Consider the following 22,727-nt stretch of genomic DNA (forward strand, 5'->3'; position numbering starts at 1 on the left):
AAAAAAAAATTTATTTGCAGACTAGTGAATTTAGGTAGATTCATGCACTTTGATAATGTATGTATGAGAAATTATATTCCTTTTTATAATTTAAAATATCATTTTTATTAATATATATACATACATTATTTCCGCCCTCTTGCATTATTTGAGAGCATATATATAGACGGTTGAGATTGTTTTAATACAATGAAAGATTTTAACCACAAGGTGTGGTGCGGTTGACAAATTGCCACATTCAGTTGGTGAGTTACCTAGTGCCTCAATAGTAAGGGTTCGAAACCAATTGTAAACACTTTGTGACTAGGGGCAAGCCGAATTCCAAACAGAGATTAATCCCACAATTCAAGTGCAGGAACACCTCATAGTATTTACCAAAAAAAAAAAAGACTTACGTCACATGGTAGAGCACTTTACGTCTACACCTAATACCGATGACAAAAATTGGGTTGAAAAATAAGAAGCAAGTTGAAATGCTTCCATCGAAAGTGTAGCAAACTCAAGTATTTGATCAATTAATTCTCTTGAGGCATGAGAATCATAACTGTCATTAGGACTTTTGGAATTAATTAAAGGAAATGGCTAGGGAGACCAACTTTAGATACCAACTTGTGTACCAACTCTCTAATAGAGTGTGGGACCCATTGTATTGGTGGGCTCCACCTCTATTAGAGAGTTGGTACACAAGTTGGTATCTAAAGTTGGTCTCCCTAGCATGACATGTAAGAATAAAATATCATTTTGCTTAGTAATTACTAACAGAGTAAGGTACAAAACCAAAATATAAAGAAAGAGTGTTTACACAGGACACAAAACTCGCATGGGGAATATTGTAAAGGCTTTTGCATCTGCTTCATGATTTTGCCCCCATTGCCAACCATCATGTCTCATGTCACACAATCCATCTCCTCCTCCAAATTCAACACCGGCCTTCTCCCAACCACACGAATCTTCATTGGACTTCGCTTAATTATTAATATAAATATTAACAAGGCTGCCAATCAGAACCATACCCAGAATATTCCTCCCTAGCTATAACACCCAATTTTTCATATTTCTATTCTTTGTTCTATACTCTATTTTTCCCTTCTCAGATTAGCTAATTAAAGAGTTGTGTTCGCTACGACCGCCCGCACTCGGAAAGCTATTATATTGCTAACATCAATTTACGTCAACAGCTGTCAATTACTTACTTAAATCGACAAATGTAGTATTGCACGTGCCTATGTGTCCTATGGAGATTTGGGACCATAGCTACACACTACACCCCGAATCGATACATGATTCGCCAACTTTTGGAAGGTGCCTTGTTCTGCTGCGTGCAAAAGAAAACTTTATATTTTTAGAGTGAAAAGGCCATTGCCCATTGCCCACTACTATTATGTCTTGTGTCGCTTGTTCAGTGAAGTCTACTGTCTATGTCAGGGATGGGATCTAAAGCCAGCCCAACACAACTTTCGTAATGATGATTTTATGTACCTGGATCAACATCTAGAGCAAAACCTTCTCTGGTATATGTAGTTAACTTCAAGTATATAAATAGTTTTAAATTAGTACTACTTATAAGTTATATGAACAAAATGAGGTTCAACAAAGAGCTTCTTAATTAAATCTTATTTGAGGGTCATGTGTCTTTGTGTGTCGAGGAGCGGAACTACTTCAAGGGCATGACGACAGGTCTCGTTTTTATTTATTTATAATTTTCCTATGTATATTTACTTATTTAACCCCCAACTTAGCCCCAACCTCGAATTCAACAACCCGGCTAAAGCCTCCGGCCCAAATCTCCTCCCCAAATTATCTATTTTGCCATTTTAGCTTTCGTACAATGTTAGTATATGTGATTGTATCATCGTCTGACATATATTGAATTGTTATTATAACTTTGCTAAGTATTGATAAATTACTCCTTAATTATATACTAGTCTTTTGAGACACGCTCATGCATGTATCAATTGATTTGTTAATTTTTTTATTTCAGAATTAAAAAAACTAATGGGTAAATTTGTATCATAAAAAAAGGACCCATTATCTAATTTTGTTTTTAATTTAATTTTTTTTAAATATGAAAAAGTATAAATTTATCATATTATTATCATATAATTAATAATTTCAATTTTTAATGTTTACATTAACGCATGACATTTTTTGGTATTTTAAATGTTTCATCATTTCCTATTTTTTGCGATATATATATATACTAGCCCCTTGGCACATGCTCACGCATGTGCCAATTGGTTTTTTTAATTTTTAGAATTAAGAAAAGACAACATGAATAGTTATCTATATATATATATACCAGAAAATGGTGAAACATTTAAAATACCAGAAAATGCCCTTGGTTAATGCAAACATTAAGAATTCAAATTATTAATTAAATGAGGATAATATGGTAAATTCACACTTTTTCATATTTAAAAAAATTAAAAGAAAAAGAAAAAGCAGATAATGGATCCTATTTTTATAGAACACAACTACCCATTATCTTTTTTAATTTTAAAATAAATTTACTTATTTTTTATAAAAAACCTCTCGCAAGCGCGTGCAGAGAGGCTAGTGTTCCATAAAAGTAGAACATATTATCTAATTTTAATTTTTTAATATGAAAAAAATGTGAATTTATCATATTATCCTCATTTAATTAATAATTTTAAATTTTAATATTTGAATTAACCAAAAATATTTTCTGATATTTTAAATATTTCACTATTTTTTATTTTTTGCTTTATATATATAGATACACTAATGGGTACTTCTGTAAAGATTAGGGGTAAAATAGTCACTTTAATCGGGAAGAATAGAGGCCGGAGGACACCAGCGGATTCGCTAAAGGACAACTGGATCCACTAGAGAGTAGAGGCCCAGATAAAAGTGACGCGTCGCGTGTACCGTAGATCCAGTACTCATGCAAAGGACGAATGGTGGGGATTAGAGCGAGACCGAATTGCACTGCATTTAAGGCGCCTTTCATTTCGGGCCGAGTTCCATTTTCATTTCATCCGCAATTTGGCATCCCATTTTTTTTGTTCGCTTGGTTTTTCGTGTCCGTTTTTTGTTTTTGTTTCCATTTTGAACCAACACTAAGGCCCTCAAGGCGGGCAGCTCATCCGAACCTCAAAGGAAAACGAATATTCTAGGGTTTCACAAAGGTGAATCTCTCTCCATTTCGATCCGATTATAATCACATAATGTGCTCAGAATTTCCATGGTTTTGTTAGATTTTGGGTGTTCTCTGTTCGGATTTAGTTGTGTGGTGGATGATTTTTGCTACATTTGGTTTGCATTGTAATATTTGATCGGACTGTGAGACTGTTGTTCGTTGTTACAAAATTCAGTGTAATTTTTTTCGTTTTATTTATGGTAGATCTGTACCTTGATCTGTTTGTTTGCAGGCGATGATGGATTTGCATTGCTGATTATCTTTTTTATTTTTTTACAGAATGTTAAAAAAAATCCATTTTCTTGTTTATGTCCTTTTTCTTTTTGATTTCTCTTTGGGAATTCAATTTTTCTTGTATGGGCACCAATGCTGATCGATGTTGATTAACGTGCATGAGACAAGTGATCATTCCATTGATATGTGATGTATGATTGTTTAAACCTGTGCAACTTGGCTAATTTTTATTTTTTGGGTTGTTTCATACAATGCTGGTCATTTGCTTGCAGGAAATAGAAGATGGCGGACGCCGAGGACATTCAGCCTCTTGTCTGTGATAATGGGACAGGAATGGTGAAGGTATGCAAAACAGAATTCAGTCACTGTCTATGGCGATGTGTGATAATCTATCTTTCTGAATGTTTTAGCTGGTATAGCTCTTAGATGCTAAAAAGTGGACTTAGTCTGATAAAAAAAAATGTTGTTGTGTAGGCTGGATTTGCTGGAGATGATGCTCCAAGAGCTGTTTTTCCTAGCATTGTTGGCCGCCCGCGTCACACTGGCGTTATGGTTGGCATGGGCCAGAAAGATGCGTATGTTGGGGATGAGGCTCAGTCCAAGCGTGGTATCTTAACTCTGAAATACCCCATTGAGCATGGAATTGTGAGCAACTGGGATGACATGGAGAAGATTTGGCATCATACCTTCTACAATGAACTTCGTGTTGCTCCTGAAGAGCACCCAATTCTCCTCACTGAAGCACCTCTCAACCCTAAGGCAAACCGTGAGAAAATGACCCAGATCATGTTTGAGACCTTCAATGCTCCAGCTATGTATGTAGCCATCCAGGCTGTTCTTTCTCTCTATGCCAGCGGTCGTACTACTGGTAAGCTATTCAATCAGCTTATATAGTGACCACTTTTCCTTTCCATTAAAAGAATTTTCGTAACTGAATTAAGACTAGAAATTTAGAACTACACTTGTAATAGCTGGGGACCAACTATCACAGGCACCGTTTCTGGTTGAGATGATTTGAAATTGTTATACTTGGCATAAATTGGGTTGACAAACAAGCATTGTGAAGGTTCAGCCTAAAATTCTCAAAAAGGTTTGGTGGCAGGTAAAACATCCCACTGAATGGGGTCACCAGTAGATAAGATAGGCATGTGCAGTTTATTTGGAAGATATTATAAATGATTTTGGAAACTCAGGATAAAATTATCTATGAGAATGATTTTGGGTAAAAAGTCACTTTGGATTTGCTTCGATCAGCAAGTAAATTACCACAGGTGAAATTATGAATGACGTAGGTTTGACATTTTGAATAAAATTCTAACTTGCTATTGCTGAAGCTATATCTGTGATGATTTTTAAACAAGGATTCATGTTTTCGTATGCGCTTGTGTGCAGGTATTGTTCTTGACTCTGGAGATGGTGTCAGCCACACAGTTCCCATTTATGAGGGGTATGCTCTTCCACACGCTATCTTGCGGCTTGACCTTGCAGGTCGTGACCTGACTGATGCCCTGATGAAAATCTTGACCGAGCGTGGCTATTCATTCACCACCACAGCCGAACGGGAAATTGTGAGGGACATGAAGGAAAAGTTGTCTTACATTGCTCTTGACTATGAACAAGAATTGGAAACTGCTAAAACCGGCTCTTCTGTTGAGAAGAGCTATGAGCTACCTGATGGTCAGGTGATCACCATCGGGGCTGAGCGTTTCCGATGCCCAGAGGTCCTCTTCCAGCCATCCATGATTGGAATGGAGGCTGCTGGTATTCACGAGACCACGTACAATTCCATAATGAAATGCGATGTTGATATTAGGAAGGATTTGTACGGGAACATCGTTCTTAGTGGTGGTTCCACCATGTTCCCTGGAATTGCTGATAGAATGAGCAAGGAAATTACTGCATTAGCACCCAGCAGCATGAAGATCAAGGTTGTTGCCCCACCAGAAAGAAAGTACAGCGTCTGGATCGGAGGCTCCATCCTAGCTTCTCTCAGTACCTTCCAGCAGGTTGGTTTCGTAATATACACACTTAGTTTCCTTGTACAAACTACCCCTAAAGAGATTGTTGTTAATAATCCGATTTCATTTGAGTGCAGATGTGGATTGCCAAAGCCGAGTATGATGAATCTGGCCCGTCAATTGTGCACAGGAAATGCTTCTGATTACAATAAAGGATAGGCAGACTCAAGTATCACTATTTGGAAAGAAAATGCTACTTGCATTCTTGTTATCTGGTTTTGTTGTCCAATTTTTATTTGCTTTCTATTATTTTACTGGCCGGAACTATAACGTTGTAGGTTTATCGCTGGATAATTTGTAATTCTTCCTAAGATGTTTTTTATATTCTCAGTGGTCATTGACTAATCCCTCTGCAAGCCTCGTGGTAGCATGTTTAATCTGTTCCGTGAAACTTTTTATTCTGTAATTTTCTTTTTCGGTTACTTATATGCTTTGGCATTTGAATCAGTGGGTGGTTTCTTTGACATGAAATTGTGCAGTTTAATATCTAAAAAATAGGCAAAAATGATATGATTATGCCAAATTTGGACTATCAAGTCTCAACCCTAAATATGTACATTTATTTTCATCATTTTTGTATATTGATATCAACAATATTTTCGTAGTTTTTTTTAATTCGAAAGCAACTTTTCGTTGCCATGTTTCTAAAAACTAAAATGCAATCCAATAATAATATACTGAAAATACAAAATTCATTTCCCAATTGCATTTTAGTTTTTGTTACAAGCGTTGCTACACAAAATGGGATATCTAAAAATTTATCAAATAATGTAACAGTATGTGATTTATTCACTTATTTCTAATAAGAAAAGCAAATAAACCAAAATGGGATATCTATAAATTTTCATTACAACCAACATGACCAAACAAAAAAAACAAAAAAACCTTTTCTCTTCAAGAAAAAAGAAGCCAAAAATTTTAGGGATTTTGCAGAGAGGGAAATTGGAATTGGACTATCAGGAGTCATAACCGGATTTGGAGGGACGATTCTCGCCTAACAAGATTTGGTTCAGACAATCAGCTAAAAGAAATTCGGAGCTCAAAATCCCTAGTCTCAGCTGAAACCTCAGTTCGTGATGTTGGCTCTCAATTTCCATTGCCGAATCCATAGAAGCAAACAGAGCCTTGGGATTTGACTCTGCAATTACAGGGAAAAATGGGTAGGATAGCTGTGGCAGCGATTGTGAGCTTGTGGGTAGTTCCCATTTCCATCCTCGTGAATCACATTGTTTCCGAGCCTTACATGGTAAGCCCAACCCACCAAAGACCGAACTTTCATTGGTTCGATGTGACTGCTATCTATTTTAGATTCTTGGGTTTGTGTAAATTTTTGTTTTTGACAAGTTCATGCTCTTATGATCTGTAGGATGAGATTTTCCATGTGCCTCAGGCTCAACAGTACTGCAAAGGCAATTTCAGGAGCTGGGATCCCATGATCACCACTCCTCCTGGCCTGTATGTTCTCTAGGAATTCTTAATTCTACTTTTGTTGTTACTTTGTATTGAATTTTGTATGCAACCAGCTAATTTCTTTTTGGGAAGTAAAGGGTCGGTCTTACTTTTAGCAAATTTGTTGGCTTTGCTATGTTTTGACGGAGAAACTTAAGGATCATGTTGTATTAGCAAAGAACTTAGTATATGCTATTTAAAACTTTTGCAGGTACTATCTTTCACTAGCCCATGTTGCTTATTTGTTTCCAGGCATGTCCTTCATAAAAGCAGCCACATCATTTTCTGAAGTCTGCTCCACATCGATTCTTCGCTCCTTCAATGGTGTTTTGGCGTTACTTTGCAGTGTTCTAGTATATGAGATAATCACCCACTTGAGACCAGCTCTTGATGAAAGAAAAGCAACACTTTATGCAGTGGTCCTGGCCCTGTATCCTCTCCATTGGTTCTTCACTTTTCTCTATTATACAGATGTTGCATCACTTGGTGCAGTGCTTGCTATGTATCTTGCGTGTTTGAAGAAGAAGTACTGGTTTAGTGCATTGGTAAAGGCTCAAGTCTCTTCCATAAGTCATTTTATAATTTTTGAACATAAGGATGTTGATTCTGATGCAAATACACACTTGTACAGACATATGTTATACCTATATGTTTGTCCATTCAAGTGGTAACTTAGTTTGATGTTGTTAATGCAGCTTGGCGTCTTGGCAGTTGTTATTCGGCAAACAAATATTGTATGGATGCTTTTTGTTTGCTGCTGCGAGGTTATAAATATTACTTTGGGTGGTCAAAGAGATAAAATAGATGTAGACGACACTGACTTCTCAATTAGGAAAAATGTTGAACTAACTCCTGCAAACAGTATTACATTAGGCTCAAACCTGAGAAAGCGGAAGCTTAGAAGTTCAGTGGATAACGGAATACATTTAATGTCAACTAGAAGTTTTTCTTCTCAAAAGTTAACGTCAGGTTTGTCTTCACATAGCTTTCCAAGTTGATTGGTCAAGTCCTGCAGGGGATATTGTTTGTTTTTAAGGCTTATAACAGATCTTGGCGGCATTGTTTTGCAGGTTTTCTTGATGAAATTAAGGCCATCTTTCTAAGATTATGGCAAATGAAGTTGGAAGCTTTGGTTTCTTTTAGCCCTTTTATTCTAGTATTAGCTGCCTTTATTGCTTTTATTTGTTGGAATGGGAGTGTAGTTCTAGGTATGACTCATCGTTTTCTTTTCTTGTTTTTTCTTTTTGCTTTCACATGTTGTGGCATATAAAGTGGCCTTTATTACTGTTGTCTCTTACTGTGTCCAAATGTTGTAGGTGCGAAAGAAGCTCATGCGGTTTCTCCACATTTTGCACAGATCATGTATTTTGGTCTTTTTTCTGCTCTTATGGCTCCTATGCACTGTAGTTTGAGTCAAGCTGTAGATTTATCTCGGTCAATGTGGAGGAATAAGTTTCTTACTTTGTTTCAACTGTCTTTAGCACTGGGTGCTGGGTTCATCTCTATTCATTTTTTCAGGTTAGCCCTATTTAACTTTTTTAGCTTAATGTTTTTAGAAGAATAGTTGCACTGAATTTGTTGAAGAGGAATTTTTTTTCCCAGATTTTGTTACTACTAGCCATTCTTTGGCCTCCTGGCATGCCCTCATATGGACTTCTTAAATAATGTTTGAGAAAGCAATTTTCGTCTGTTTCTTTTCTGGCTTTTTTGGGCTATGAAATTGTACATTTTCTCCAATTTCAAGAATGATGAACGTTTCCTTTGCTGTTTTCACAATTTTATAACGTAATTCGTCGACTCTTGCAGCATAGTGCATCCCTATCTTCTCGCTGATAATCGGCATTATCCCTTTTATCTTTGGCGGAAGGTCATCAAAGCTCACTGGTCAATGAAGTACCTACTAATCCCACTATATGTTTATTCATGGCTTTCCATCATCACTAGATTGGGTTGGTAAACAGATCTCTTAGCCATTATATCTGATCAAGCTTCCTTATCTCTCGTCACTAAATAGTTGTTTTTATTTCACCATGGCAGGGAAGTTTCAGAGGAAGATCTGGGTGCTGGCATTTTTCTTGGCAACTGCTGCAGTTTTGGTTCCAGCGCCACTAATCGAGTTCAGATATTATACCATTCCCTTCTTTTTCTTGATGCTACATTCGCATACCGACGATTTTCGAAGTTTGCTCTTCACGGGATTTCTGTATATAACTATCAACGTATTCACCATGATGATGTTCTTGTATCGTCCATTCCATTGGTCCCATGAGCCAGGGACCCAGAGGTTTATATGGTAGCTTGATTCACAAGAGATGCTAAAAGCGTCTCCAACAATTAGCCGTATGAATTTTTGTTTTCTTGGTGTTCATTGTAATGAATATTTGTTGTAGCTTTGTACAAGTTGAATTCATTGATAAAGAAATGAAATGATAAAGTTTTGGTTTTCTTTACCTGCATGAATTTCTGAATCTTATTTTATCATCGTGCCGTCTTTAATTAATCTGAAAATCTGGGTTTTATGCTCAATGGTTTTAAATGTTCCAAAACCCAATTTGATAGTAAATTTGAAATTGATTTTCGATTCAAGGGGCTTGTACTTGCACTCGAGGTGTTAGGTTTGATTCAAGGGGCTTTGGTCCATGTATGAAAAAAAGATTTTCGATTGAAAATGAGGGTGTTATGTGTTTGGTTGACAGTGGTCAACAGTGATCCTCCGTAGTTTACGAGGCACACGAGTTGCAAGGTCACAAGTTATAAGCCATGGAAGTCGGAGGTTGCTTGAATTACAAGCCATGGAACTCGGCTCTGCCTCGCACCTCGAACCTCAAACACTCATGAACCATGGCGGTGGAGAATTTGGCTTCAAATTCAATGGCGAATATTTCTTGGCTTCACGGCCTGCTATGGTGGAGAAACTGGGGCAAAAGAGAATGGGCAATATCAGCCATCGGATTTGCCGTCTTTGTCTTCGCTCTCGCTTTCGTCTCCTACTCTTGGATCTCTGATCCAGACTCCAACCTCAGCTCCTCATTCCATCGAATCACCGCCACCGATTTGGTCGACTTAACCTTGTTGCACAACGCCACACGTAGAGGCGCAGGTACTCAATCTTAACCCTGCTAGCCAAATTTCAAAATTTCTTGTGTCTTCAGCTCCTAATTCAATTCTCTTCTTGTTTAAATTTAAATTTATGGTTTGCAGTTTGCTTAGATGGGAGTTTGCCTGGCTACCATTATCAAAAGGGCTTTGGTTCTGGCGCCAATAGTTGGGTGCTTTACATTGAGGTCCTAATAACTCAAATCTTATGTTTTTCTTTTTCTTTCATTCCATTTACTTTTTCTATTAGAGATGTTGATTAAGAAAGCAAAAATGGGTAATGGGTTTGAGTTGAAAATTGAAATGCAGGGTGGAGGTTGGTGCAATACAATAGAATCGTGTTTTTGGCGTAGAGAGATCCATTTAGGGTCTTCCAAACATATGGGACATCGAGTTCACTTTACTGGGATTTTAAGCCCTCACCAAGCACAAAATCCTGGTACTTCAATTTGACTCACCTGCTTTGTTGTTGTACCATCACCATAACGCTTAAGTTTGTAGCTTTTAACCAGCTAATTGATGTGATTCAATTCCATTTTTGGAGCATGCTCTAGAATTCTTTAACTGGAACAGAGTCAAAGTGCAGTATTGTGATGGTGCATCTTTAGCCGGCCACCCGGATAAGGAGTTGAGGGTAAGTTTTTATTTGGATATTTTAACCAGTTGTAATTTTAATAATGGAAGTTTTTGTTTTTGTTTTTTTTGAGTAATTAACATTGTGTGTTCTTCAATGGCATAGAATGGAACACGTCTTTTCTTTAGGGGCCAGCTCATCTGGGAAGCACTTATGGATAAGTTCTTCTCACTTGGCCTGTCGAAGGCGAAACAGGTATCTCTATGGTTACTTGGATTAAGCTCTAATTGTTCTATACATGTACAGTACATGGTTAGATGATTACGATTATCACTCTAATTCGGAGAGCTAATCATGGATGTTTTAATGACATAATTTGTTGATTCTCACTCGCATAAATTCACTTTCCTGTCCAAAATAGGTCTGTTTCTGCTAATATGTATGAGTGACAATCTTACAGGCCCTTCTTGCAGGATGCTCCGCTGGTGGATTGGCGGCTCTTATACATTGTGATGAATTTCGTGGTCTTCTGCCTAAGAATGTAACTGTCAAATGTCTTGCTGATGCAGGTTTTTTTCTTGATGAGTATGTTTTATGTGTACCTGTGCGTTCTGCACCAACATCTTTGAGCTAATCTGTTCAGTATGAAGTCTTTCTAGAATCATGTTTTCTTATGTGAACTCTTCTTAGGATCATACTTTCTTGCTTCACTTATATCTCCTAAATATAAAATTTCGTGTGATAACGTGCAGTTTCGTGATCCTACTATTTCTAGTTCATACATCAGGAATTGAAAGCCTATCATAATTAAACACCTACATACCAATCTATTTTCTAGAAACTTTGAAATTCTTCGTATCAAACTACACCAGGAATGTTGAATTTCTTGCATGCTTTTACTAACTGCTTGTATGTGCATAATGCTGCATTATTATTATTTTCAATGCATCCTCTGTGCTCCGAATAGTGATCACACAGAGAAAATAAAGATTTTTTTTAGCTACTTTCTGTTTCCTGCATTTCAGGAAAGATGTTATCGAAAATCCCACCATGAGATATTTCTTTCACGATGTTTTCATCCTTCACGTAATGCTCTGATCTTTACTGATACTATCTTATGTAATCTTTAGCTAGGTGATACTTACCCTTGTTTTCTCTGTACAAATTTGATTACTAACAATGGTGATACTGTTGGGTTCTCGGGATCTCGGGTTTGACGGATGGTGTGAATATGGGGGGTGTATACACTAGTGAATATAAAATTGAAATCTTTAATATGGTGCATCTGCTAATGCTTATTTTAGTATCTAACACTTCATACATGATACAGGGTTACATCCATTTTGATTTTATAACCATTATACAGTACTTTCATAGACACTAAGGTCTAGCTGAAAGCTACAGGTTTAACACAAGAGTCATTATTTATATCTCTTGCTTATTTTTCTGGTCAGGGTTTAAGAAAAAGTTTACACAAGGATTGTATTGCAAGAAAGGAACCAGCTGAGGTAGGTTTTCTTTAACTCTTACACAGTATCTCTATCGAGATGTTCTTAATTCTTCTGCTCAGTTGTTGATTCATAACACAAAGCCCCTATTATCTGTTGTGATTTTTCAGTGTCTCTTTCCTAAAGAAATTATTAAAAACATTGCCACCCCAGTGTTCCTCCTCCACTCAGCTTATGATTTTTGGCAGGTAAGTTTCCTCAGAACCCAAGTTTCATTTGCACGTCACCAGAATTTGATTTCACATTCATTGTTTTTATTTTTCGTAATTGGATGATCATTAGATACAAAATATCTTGATACCTGAAGGATCAGATCTGTATCACTACTGGCAAAAGTGCAGACTGGACATTCATAATTGCAATGCTACCCAGGTTGAAATACTGAAAGGTAATTGGGTATGATTCTCATGACACAATATGTATTGCCTGACAGTTCAGTAAATGACTTACAGCTAAAATTGGCCTGAGTCTATGTAGCAAGGGATTATATGGCCCACTCTTCAAGGAATACTATCTCAATGGTCTTATAATTGTTAGCTAAAGTACATTGCTGATTGCCACCAGCCATTTGTAGACTTATGTGGACTATAAACCAGCATATTTCCATCCAGCCCGCAAGATGTAATCAGAAGGAAGTTTATGGTCTTATTATGTTACATTTAAACTAGAATTCTTAGGGTCGCTGAACCAGAGAAAATTTCGGCGAAGATAACCTGGTTATAGAGTATTTGGACCATAAACCAGCATTTTAAACCGCTTCCAGTTGCATTCAGGGGGCACTACTGGGGTCCTCTTCTTAGGTTTCTTTTTAGCAAGGGAATATCTCGGGGAACTGGTTGGTATTCCCAAACCCATGTAGCACACATGTTTTTGCGCATACAATGGTCCACCATCGGTTCATCTTATGTGTACTTGTATTAACTGGTTTGAGACCTCGTCATTTGGAAAATAAGATTTATGCATTGGACCCTAAGTTTACTTGTAAACATAATATTGTGGCAAATTACCTTGGCAACTTTTTTTCGTACAGGTTACCGCAGATCTCTTTTGAAGGCGCTAAAAGAATTCCAGAAAAATAAGGAAGGAGGAATGTTTATAAGTTCATGCTTTATTCATTGCCAGGCATGGATGACTGAGACATGGCATGCTCCTACTTCTCCACGAATAAACAATAAGGTGAGGAGTTTCTTATCATCGTATTTGAATGCTGAGATAAGATAAGGCTTTCTTGTTAACTAGAATATTATTTCAGAAAGTATTTCATCCCTGCAGTACGTTTCTATGTGATTTCTAGAGGGAGAGAGCCTCAGTCATCTCTCTCCCCTCTCCCCAACCCCTGCCCCCTACGTGGGCGTCCTTGTGCTAAATCATGTTATACAATCTATGTGTTTGTCATGTGATTTTACCTACTAAAGCTGAAGTGCCGTAAGACCAGCATCATGGCATCAAATGTGTTTAAATAATTTATTTATCGGGTTTCTGTCATTTTCGTAACTAAACTCGATATCTAACCGTTTGTTTTTGTTGTTACTGATAGACAATTGCAGAGTCCGTTGGCGATTGGTACTTTAATCGAAATGCATCAAAGAAAATTGACTGCCCGTTTCTATGCAATCCTACCTGCTATCATGTGAATTTCACACACGGTTGATTGAACTCAAGAACACAAGTTTTTAGCGGTTATTCCCAACTGTAGATCCTTACTTCCTCAGTATCCCCTGGTGGAAATACTCTCCTCCTTGTTCAGTGCATGATCCTATTTTTGTAGATACCGAGAATGAAGGTGTTTTCAGAAGAAAACAGTTTATATTGTTGTCACTTCTTTACATATAGGAGATAGTCATTGTTAAATTTTGTATATTACATTGCAGAGTACAAATTAACCAAATGAAAGGCCTTTGCTTGCAATGTAGCGATAATTTTGAAACAGCTCAATGCTCAAGGATGTGTGTGTATGCTAATTGCTATGATTATCTTCTGTACACCTTACTTAACAGAAACAAATTGTAAATACTGCACCTCCTAATTATAAACCCAATTTAGTGCTTGAAACTTGTAAATCATGAGATAATTGTAGATACGTGATTTCTAGATCTCTGCTCTCACCACTCTACAAATCTCATGTCACTTGAGTTAAGGCTTATGAGCCATATATTTTCGATCACAGTATATCATACATGTTACATGTAGATGGTTGTAGATACCAAGCCATAACATTTTCGTCTATAAAAATAATGCTAACTTGTGAAACATGAAGCATGCATTGATTTTCATGCTGCCAGGGTTTAGCAAAGAGTTTGCACAAGGATTGTGCTACGAGAAAGGAACCCTCGAAGGTAGGTGCTCTTTTCCTATTATGTATAGGGTACCACTGAGCAAATTTGATAGGTTTCTTCTTATTTCCTATTGTTTGTTGTGAACTTTTAACACCCCAGTGTTCCTAGTCAACCCCCCCTACGATTTTTGGCAGGTAATTTTCCTCAGAGCTTCATTTGCTTAATTGATTTCACCTTCCTTTTCTCATTTCCTAATTGTTAGATACAACATATTTTGATACCTGAATCATCAGATCCACATGGCTATTGGAAATGGTGCAAATTGAACATTTTCAATTGCAATCCTAGCCAGGTTGAAATACTACAAGGTAATTGGATATGCATCTTGTGACCCAATATGTATTGCCTGACTGACAGTCTAGGAAAATCACATACACCTAATGCTAGTTTGAGTCTATATATATTTTTAACACCATAAACCAGCGTTTTTGCAGCCTGCAAGTTGTGATCAGCAGGAAATTTGGGTCTTCTCATCATGTCACATTTAAACTACTCTATAAAATTCTTACACTTAAAATAGGATTCTTAAGGAAATTGTTCTATATGCAAGTTGGAAACAGTGGGCATTGCTAATGTAATCTTAATAGGTCATCTTTTAGCAAGGAAATATCTTGTGGGGCTTTCTGGCATTTCCGAACCCATGTAGCGCACGCATGTATTTTCGACAGACAAAAATTATATCATCGGTTCATCTTGCATGTACTTTTAGCTTCACTAGCTTGAGGCTTCTTGGGAAATGAAAAATAGGATTCAATGTATTGGTCCCTGTAATTGTAAACCCTATTGGTCCCTGTAATTAACTGTATAACAAATTGTAATATATTTATTCTTAGCACTAATATTTTAGATAAATCATACACTATTTAATTTTTATAAATAAATAAAAAAAAATCCAAAAAATGATAGTTGACCCTATTTAATTTAATTTTGATTATTAAATTACTTTGATGCCCTATTGAGTGTTTTGAGCTTTTTTATGAAGTTTTGGGGTTGTGTTTGTTTTAATGGTAGTTTTGTAATTTAAAAGAAATTAAAAGTTTTTTTGTTATGTTGTAAATGAGCTTTGAGTGTGTTTTTAAAGTCCATTTTATATAAGATTTTTTTTTTAATTTTTAAAATAAATAATTTGGGATCCTACATCTATATATATAAAGCAAAAGGCAGAGAATAGTGAAACATTCAAAATACCAGAAAATGTCCTTGGTTAATGCAAACATTAAGAATTGAAATTATTAATTAAATGAGGATAATATGGTAAATTCACAAGTTTTCGTATTAAAAAAATTAAAATTAAAAGAAAATTCAGATAATGGGTCCTATTTTTATAGAACACAAATATCCATTATCTTTTTTAATTCTAAAATAAATTTAATTTTTTTTTAAAAAAAAATCTCGCATGCGCGGAAGCGCGTGCAGAGAGGCTAGTTGGGTATAATAGTGAATCTCCCAAAAGAATACTGTGGCAATTAACTTACCAACTTATTTCATACGGGTTTCTGAGGTTCGATGTTGAAGGCGCTGAACGAATTCCGAAAAAATAAGGAGGGAGGAATGTTTATAAATTCATGTTTTATTCATTGCCAGACATGGATAACTGAGACATGGCATTCACCCAATTCTCCACGAATAAACAATAAGGTGAGGAAAGTTTCATGATCTTATTTGAATGTGGAGAGACCCTCAGTGATCTCTAAATCCCTCTCCCTCCCACTGTGGGTAGTGTTCAGTGTTTAGCTCTGTTCATAAGCTTAATGCTCATGCTTCATACTTGCATATGATTACGATATACATATCGAAGTTCTATTCAGCGACTTGAGAGCCAGCATTGAAACTCTTCAATGGTGCACTCAAAAAATTGGATGTTTAGGGAAGCAATATTTTATTTCATCCTGTAAGATAAATCTGTTGGAAATTGGCTTGCCAAACGAATGCCAAGAAGCTGGAAGACGAGGTGCAGCAGCGGAGGAGTCGACTGGTTGAGTCGACATGGGTCCACCGGTCGTTTTTGGACAGAGAGCTCATGTTGCTTGCTGCTTCAAAATGACCGGTCAACTCTCCAGGTCGACCGGTCGCTTTCGTCATGCTGTGTTGTTTTCTCCACGCGTTTTAACTTGTTTTTCCATGTGTTTTAAGTTTCCTTTCCAAATGGTTTTGTAACCCCAACATTAATTAGTTTTTTGGAAGCTTGAGAGCTGTTTTAGGGGTTAGGAACTAGTTTGGAAAGGGGAGGGAACTGATTTGTAATTGCTCTAGGTGTGACTTCCAGTATGTTGTTGTAGCTCTAGGTGCATGACTTTCTATCCCAAGCATTAGTGGGGATGGTTAAGCATAGGCATTGATAGGGCCAGCTAGACACCCAAATGCATTGAAGATGTGCAACTGATGTGTTGTAGCAGTCAAGGCATTAATGTGGAGGATTCCCATCCCAAGAACATAATGACGGTGGTTGGTGTGAAGACTTATCTTCCTAAAGCATTGATGAGGGTGACTAGCAAGTAATGTAGCAGTTGAAAAGATGCTCCCTATACTTGTCTATTTAAAGTGTAGAGAATACAATGAGAAACAGCAACTAGAGAAAGCTGGGAGTCCAAGGAAGAGAGAGCAATCAGCTCAAGGTAGGAGCTGAGAGTTGGAGTCTTGTAAAACTAAGTGAGAGAGTTGTTGTTGTTATGGTGTTTTAGATACCCTGCAAAACATAGATTATTTCAAACATGCATTATACTCGCAAGTGCATGAATTGTTGGTAATAAAGCTTATGTAAGTGCGAGGTCGATTCCATATGGATTGGATCACCTAATTCCATTTGATTTCCTAGTGAAAAAAAGGAAAAAAAAGAAAGAAAAACAAAAGTACAATGTCATCCAACTCGAAGGCTAAAATCACACTTGAAACGCACAACACATGGGGGGTGGGGGTTTGAAGTGAGATGCTAATTCTAGAGACATCTATAAAAAGAAATGCTAAGTAAGAAGATTAACAAATAAAAGTGACAAAATGTAATCTAGGACAACTAAAACTAGAACACTTAGAAGTCATACATACACTTTTACTCATGTTATTGAATACTCAAAGCAAATAAACTCTAGACACATTGATGAAGATGTTCGCAATCAAGACCGAGTTTAGTGGCTCAAGAAGCATTGATTTTCTGTAAAATAAGTAAGGTACGTGTTTAGTGCTATAATACTTGTGCTTCCCATAAAATCAATCTAGGTGTGCTTAGTATTTAGATTTAATCATATGAAAAACCCATTAAGTTTGAAAAGAATATGAACATATCACAAGAACCCCAATAGCATAATGTTTACATTAGGCATTCAAGAAACCAATTCACATGGATGATTCTTACTTCATCTATTAGTTGCTTAGGAAAACATGAAGGTACATATAATCTCAACAATCTCAAGAAGCAAACTTTCAAGGGTGATCAACCAAAGAAAAACATACATCAAGGTTAGATTATTTTAGTGAAGAGGAATTCATCAATTGTTGTCAAGAAACCAATTCACATGATGCTCACTTATTCAATCTGACAGGACCGGCCCCGAATTTTCCAAAACCTGAGACGAATCTTGTGGAATTCCCGACATCACTCGGATGCCAGGCCTACTTACTAAAGACTGAGACTTTCTGCCGAAATTTCGGCTGAATCTCCCATATAAATTTGACATTTCCCAAAATTTCAACCTGCATAAAACACATTTAATATTCCAACAGGCAGCACACACAATATAACTTTATGCAATTCACATAAACGGCCTTCCAGTAATTCGCAATGAAACCAACAAACTCTAAACAATGCAAATATAAACTCAAAAACATTTATGAACGTCAAATGCGATTTCCATCATCTAAATTCCCAAATATTAAACGTACAAAATTTAAACCTCCTAACAAGATGGCATATCATTTTTACCTAAATTTCAGGACCAACGACAATGTTCGAACCAATCTCAATAGAACAACAGGACTAACATTTAGTCTGCGGCTGCACCTAGTAACCTTAGGCTGCCTACGTACCCTTACTGAGGGATCAAGCCATACGTAGTTCTTTCTACTAAAACCCGATTCCAAACATATATAATACCTTTATTCATCTCTTTGTATTTCACAATATCTCCCCATACGCCGGTACAACTAACGACACGTATGTGGTCTGTCAACACGCCGGATAACCTACGCCACGTGCGACCTCAACATACTATCACAATATCTCCCCATACGCCGGTACAACCAACGCCACGTATGGGGTCTGTCTCAACGCTGAAAAATCCTACGCCATGCGAGACCTCAACATCATATCACATAATCTTCCCATATGCCGGTACAACCAACGCCACGTATGGGGTCTGTCCGCACGCCGGATAACCTACGCCACGTGGGACCTTACATAATATCACAATATCTCCCCATACGCCGGTACAACCAACGCCACGTATGGGGCCTATCAACACGCCGGATAACCTACGCCACGTGCGACCTCACCATATTATCACATAATCTCCTCATACGCCAGTACAACCAACGCTACGAATGAGGTCTGTCTCAAAGCTGGATAACCTACACCACGCGAGACCTCAACATCATATTACAACATCTCCCAATACGCCGGTACAACCAACGCCAAGTATGAGGTCTGTCCGCACGCCGGATAACCTACGCCACGTGGGACCTAACAATCACAGGGTGGTACTTATAGTGTAATCATAATCCAGGGAGGTACTTAGGGTAGTGCTTATAGTACTTCAAATTGACATTCTAGACTTTTTTTTATACCTTTACAACCATATATATATATATATATATTGATTTCTAATATTGTGTAAACCTCAACAAGTCTAGCATCCGATAATCTCCCAATTTAAAATAATAAATTAATATCCTAATCCTACATAATCAACATACTTATCTAACAATCAAGACATGTCTCTACGGTCATTTAAATCCTCCTGGGAAGGTGAGACTACCCCGAAAGACTCATAGTCAACCAAGGGTAAAACTACCCACACTTGGTCAAATAGGCCCACGGGGCCCATGACCTCCAAATTCCGATCCGAAGGTTCCTATGGCTTCTACAAGGTATAGGACACTCGTCCTGCAAGTTTAGTCCAGATTGGAACATCAGATCGCTCACAATCGCACGATCTGACGGTTAATATAAACATAAATTTTAAATTATTAAATCGGAACATCCGGGGCTCCGATTTATGATCCGTGAATTCCTACACGATTCTAGAAATACCTAGATTAACATATATTAAATTCGAGACCATCCAATGGTCCTAACCTATCGAACCCATATAACGTTCAATAAGCGATATCCGTTCGAGACTCAAACGGTATCCAAATTGACATCTGAGCACACCCACGCACTCGTGAGAACCAGGAGATTACATCGGGACATAGTTCCCTTTTTCTACAGTGCCCACGGGGTGCCGCACGCACCGGCAGCGCGTCGGTGCCCAAAGCGATTACGCATCACCGGAAAATCTCAAAACCACGGCTCCAAACTCCTACCCTAGGTATAACACTGTATTTGGAGCCACTTTTGTTCTTGGACCTACCCCAAAAACTGACCGGAGGTGGCCAAAATCGCGATCCAAAAATCGGCCAAAGTTCAATTCGTAAATCGAATTACCTACGCTAGGAATCGATCGAATCCTACCCAACAGGCAGCTAGAGCATGAAAAGTAGGTGAGAAACCATACCTCACTCATCGGAATCTGTGGCCGGAGGAGGGAGATCGACGGCGGAGAAGTTCGGACGACACCGGCCGCTTTTTCTCCATTTTCCAACGAAACCGCAGTGGCTGGCGGCTGGCGGCGGGACCTGGCTGGGGTTGGAAGAGGACGACACCGCTGTCATTTTGGTACCGGTCTCGTCGTCATCAGTGGCCGGAGGAGAGAACAGTCGACCAAAATATGGCCGGCTGCCGCTGCGAGAGAGAGAGAGAGAGAGAGAGAGAGAGAGAGAGAGAGAGAGAGAGAGAGAGAGAGAGAAATATGATTTTTATAAAAAATCCCATTTTGAAATTTACGATGGTGCCACTGAGTTTCTTTTGACCATATCTCTCTCGTTACAACTCCGATTCGAGTCCACCACGTGTCTACAGACTCATCTCAGTACGACCTATCCAAAAATATCATTCACTGGCCCAAACTCTCTCCGAGTAAGAAAATGACCAAAATATCCCTACCCCAAGGGTAAATTTGTAATTTTACTTAAATAATTTAAATAAGGGATTAAATTTGGAGTCGGGGTGTTACACAATCATTTGTTGCTAATTAGGAATTATGTTCTTGAGTATCTTACACAACTTCTCAACTTTAGCTAGATGCATACAACCTAAGGTGATCAATCAAAGGAAGCAAACACATAACATATGATTCAATTAGTGAAAAGGAATTCAAACAAAAGTGTAATCATCTCAAATTCGGATATGTTGTAGTCGACACCCATTGGAACAAGTTTCATGAAGCACTTCACCGCATCCGAGCAACAGAGCATGGTGATCCACAACCAGGAAGTTAACCTACGAAAATGAGCAAAAACATAATTTATATCCAATAATGCATTTTAATCTCAATTTCATTCTAACCAAGGTAAATTCTATAAAAACACAAAAAAGAAGTAAAATGCTATAAAATGTCAAGAACTAACTCAAAATATTGGGGGAATGACATGATAAATCATGTATAAAAATGAACCCAACAAGAGTTCACAAGAGCATCAAGGGTTTGAGTAGAGAGGTGAGAGAGAAAAAGAGAGCTCGGGGAGAGAATAGAGTTCAGGGGGGTTTCTATGTAATCCAAGGTTGTAATTTATTCTTTCATTAGTGAATTTTCTCAAAGCGATCACCAAGAGGATGTAGGCAAATTGCCGATCCTCTATAAATCTTTGTGTTCTTTGTGTGCTTGCTTATTTTTTCTAAGTGTGTGAGTGTTTCATTCATCCTTTTGATAGAAAACTACAGAGTCGGTGGAGGCAGGGGTGGCCCTGAGGGTGTCTAAGTGGTGCCACCGCACAGGGCCCCTAATTTTTTAGGGGCCCCAATTTTTTTTCATGTGTATAATATATGTAGAGTGCTGCTATTTTCACCCACATCATATTTTTCCACCCACCTTATTTTAAAAAATTTAAAGACAAATTTATCCCTATGTAAAATGACTTCTAAAACCCTAAAAATAAAACAAATTTTAAAAAGAAAATAATTTTTTTCTTTTACTCTCCATATTCTTTCCATCTTCCTGACCTCAACAAATTCAGCGAGCATTGATCTACCCATCCCAATCCTTTGAAAAGTTTAAAAAAAAAAAAAATTCAAATCAAATTCTCAACTCCACCTTTAATATTGTGTCAGGGTTGGTAGGTGTTGATAATAGAGGCCAAATTGTCCTTTAATTTTATTCCATTTTAAAGATTTTTTAGTCTGATTAACCCACATACAGGTTCTTATTCCATATAACATCACTTCAATTAAAAATCCATTGTAGTCTTGTTGGTTGTATGTTGTTGTGGTGGTGGTGTTGCGGTCGTGAAGCCACCAGTATTGCTAAGGGGTTGATGAGAATATTAATATGGTAGGGTAAGGTCGTGATGTTGAAAACACATGAAGAAGATGAATAATTTTTTTTTTTTTTGGGTTAAAATTTTTATGTTTTTAACTTGGAGTTGATGGTGTTTGGTCGAATTAATAATTAAAGGGTATTTTAGGAATAATGGTGGGTGAAAAAGTAGGATTTTAATTTTTCAAATTTACATAGTGGGTGAGAAAATAGGACAGGTGGGTGGAAATAGCAGCACTCTATATGTATAACAAATGTTATATATATATAGAGTGAGCAAATTGTTGACACAAAGACATTTCTAGTTGTGTTGGTTTGTAGGGCCTCAACTTCTATTCAGGACTCGACTTCAAAACCTGCTTGTGTTAAAGGCTTGTCCGATGTCAACACCAACATTCAATATCCCATCTACTTTCACAATCACAAACTGAAATAATAAATACTCGATCACAATGAATTAGTCAGTAATTATGCTCAGATATTCAATTTCGCAAAAATAATGCATCCAACTAAGTCAACCAAAATAATTGCATCGAATTAATGATGTTCTTGGAATATTGATACAAAATAAATTAGGTGTTAAAAAATATTTAATATCTGAGTATGACCTATGATGACAAAGACTCATCGTCACAATCATGGTGATTATTCAAAAGGTGTAACATCTCTGACCCAATGTAATCGATTTAATCCAATTTAATTCTTTTGTGAAATTTCAATTTTGTCCTTGGGAGTAGGGGTACTTTGATCACTTGAAGAAAAAAAAACATTTATTGTATGGCATTAC

The 22,727-nt window shown here is 37.3% G+C and overlaps 3 protein-coding genes across 6 annotated transcripts; all 3 read left to right on the top strand.

The window, feature by feature from the left end:
* On the top strand, positions 2,944 to 5,876 carry LOC18773538 (actin). The gene is made up of 5 exons (XM_007205303.2): positions 2,944 to 3,149; positions 3,667 to 3,736; positions 3,869 to 4,262; positions 4,787 to 5,400; positions 5,490 to 5,876. The coding sequence occupies exons 2-5, from the start codon at positions 3,677 to 3,679 to the stop codon at positions 5,553 to 5,555; spliced, it is 1,134 nt and encodes a 377-aa protein (XP_007205365.1). The 5' UTR covers positions 2,944 to 3,149; positions 3,667 to 3,676; the 3' UTR covers positions 5,556 to 5,876.
* LOC18772348 (dol-P-Glc:Glc(2)Man(9)GlcNAc(2)-PP-Dol alpha-1,2-glucosyltransferase) lies at positions 6,279 to 9,311 on the top strand. Of its 2 annotated transcripts, XM_007207321.2 has the most exons (8): positions 6,279 to 6,658; positions 6,779 to 6,867; positions 7,073 to 7,406; positions 7,557 to 7,830; positions 7,932 to 8,069; positions 8,178 to 8,379; positions 8,668 to 8,810; positions 8,899 to 9,311. In XM_007207321.2, exons 1-8 carry the CDS (start codon positions 6,569 to 6,571, stop codon positions 9,156 to 9,158), a joined length of 1,530 nt encoding a protein of 509 aa, XP_007207383.1. In that variant the 5' UTR covers positions 6,279 to 6,568; the 3' UTR covers positions 9,159 to 9,311. The 2 variants fall into 2 exon arrangements, with proteins under 2 accessions (XP_007207383.1, XP_020423029.1); XM_020567440.1 differs by lacking the exon at positions 6,279 to 6,658 and having other exon boundaries at positions 7,114 to 7,406.
* Positions 9,464 to 14,070, top strand: LOC18774280 (pectin acetylesterase 5). 3 transcript variants are annotated; one of them, XM_020565341.1, is made up of 12 exons: positions 9,464 to 9,961; positions 10,063 to 10,145; positions 10,267 to 10,396; positions 10,512 to 10,591; positions 10,697 to 10,786; positions 10,992 to 11,116; positions 11,557 to 11,617; positions 11,986 to 12,039; positions 12,150 to 12,227; positions 12,322 to 12,427; positions 13,070 to 13,215; positions 13,577 to 14,070. In XM_020565341.1, exons 1-12 carry the CDS (start codon positions 9,703 to 9,705, stop codon positions 13,688 to 13,690), a joined length of 1,326 nt encoding a protein of 441 aa, XP_020420930.1. In that variant the 5' UTR covers positions 9,464 to 9,702; the 3' UTR covers positions 13,691 to 14,070. The 3 variants fall into 3 exon arrangements, with proteins under 3 accessions (XP_020420930.1, XP_020420931.1, XP_020420932.1); XM_020565342.1 differs by having other exon boundaries at positions 11,005 to 11,072; XM_020565343.1 differs by lacking the exon at positions 11,557 to 11,617 and having other exon boundaries at positions 10,992 to 11,072.

Source organism: Prunus persica, chromosome G6 (genome assembly GCF_000346465.2).
Source record: "Prunus persica cultivar Lovell chromosome G6, Prunus_persica_NCBIv2, whole genome shotgun sequence".
Classification (NCBI taxonomy): domain Eukaryota; kingdom Viridiplantae; phylum Streptophyta; class Magnoliopsida; order Rosales; family Rosaceae; genus Prunus; species Prunus persica.

Excerpts from the sequence above, each read along its gene's own strand:
- LOC18773538 (XM_007205303.2), top strand. The coding sequence starts at position 3,677 with ATGGCGGACGCCGAGGACATTCAGCCTCTTGTCTGTGATAATGGGACA. Across the intron at positions 4,263-4,786 it reads TGCCAGCGGTCGTACTACTG|GTATTGTTCTTGACTCTGGA; the intron begins GTAAGCTATTCA and ends GCTTGTGTGCAG. Across the intron at positions 5,401-5,489 it reads CTCTCAGTACCTTCCAGCAG|ATGTGGATTGCCAAAGCCGA; the intron begins GTTGGTTTCGTA and ends ATTTGAGTGCAG.
- LOC18772348 (XM_007207321.2), top strand. The coding sequence starts at position 6,569 with ATGGGTAGGATAGCTGTGGCAGCGATTGTGAGCTTGTGGGTAGTTCCC. Across the intron at positions 7,407-7,556 it reads AGTACTGGTTTAGTGCATTG|CTTGGCGTCTTGGCAGTTGT; the intron begins GTAAAGGCTCAA and ends TTGTTAATGCAG. Across the intron at positions 8,811-8,898 it reads TTCCATCATCACTAGATTGG|GGAAGTTTCAGAGGAAGATC; the intron begins GTTGGTAAACAG and ends TCACCATGGCAG.
- LOC18774280 (XM_020565341.1), top strand. The coding sequence starts at position 9,703 with ATGGCGGTGGAGAATTTGGCTTCAAATTCAATGGCGAATATTTCTTGG. Across the intron at positions 10,787-10,991 it reads GCCTGTCGAAGGCGAAACAG|GCCCTTCTTGCAGGATGCTC; the intron begins GTATCTCTATGG and ends ACAATCTTACAG. Across the intron at positions 12,228-12,321 it reads CAGCTTATGATTTTTGGCAG|ATACAAAATATCTTGATACC; the intron begins GTAAGTTTCCTC and ends GATGATCATTAG.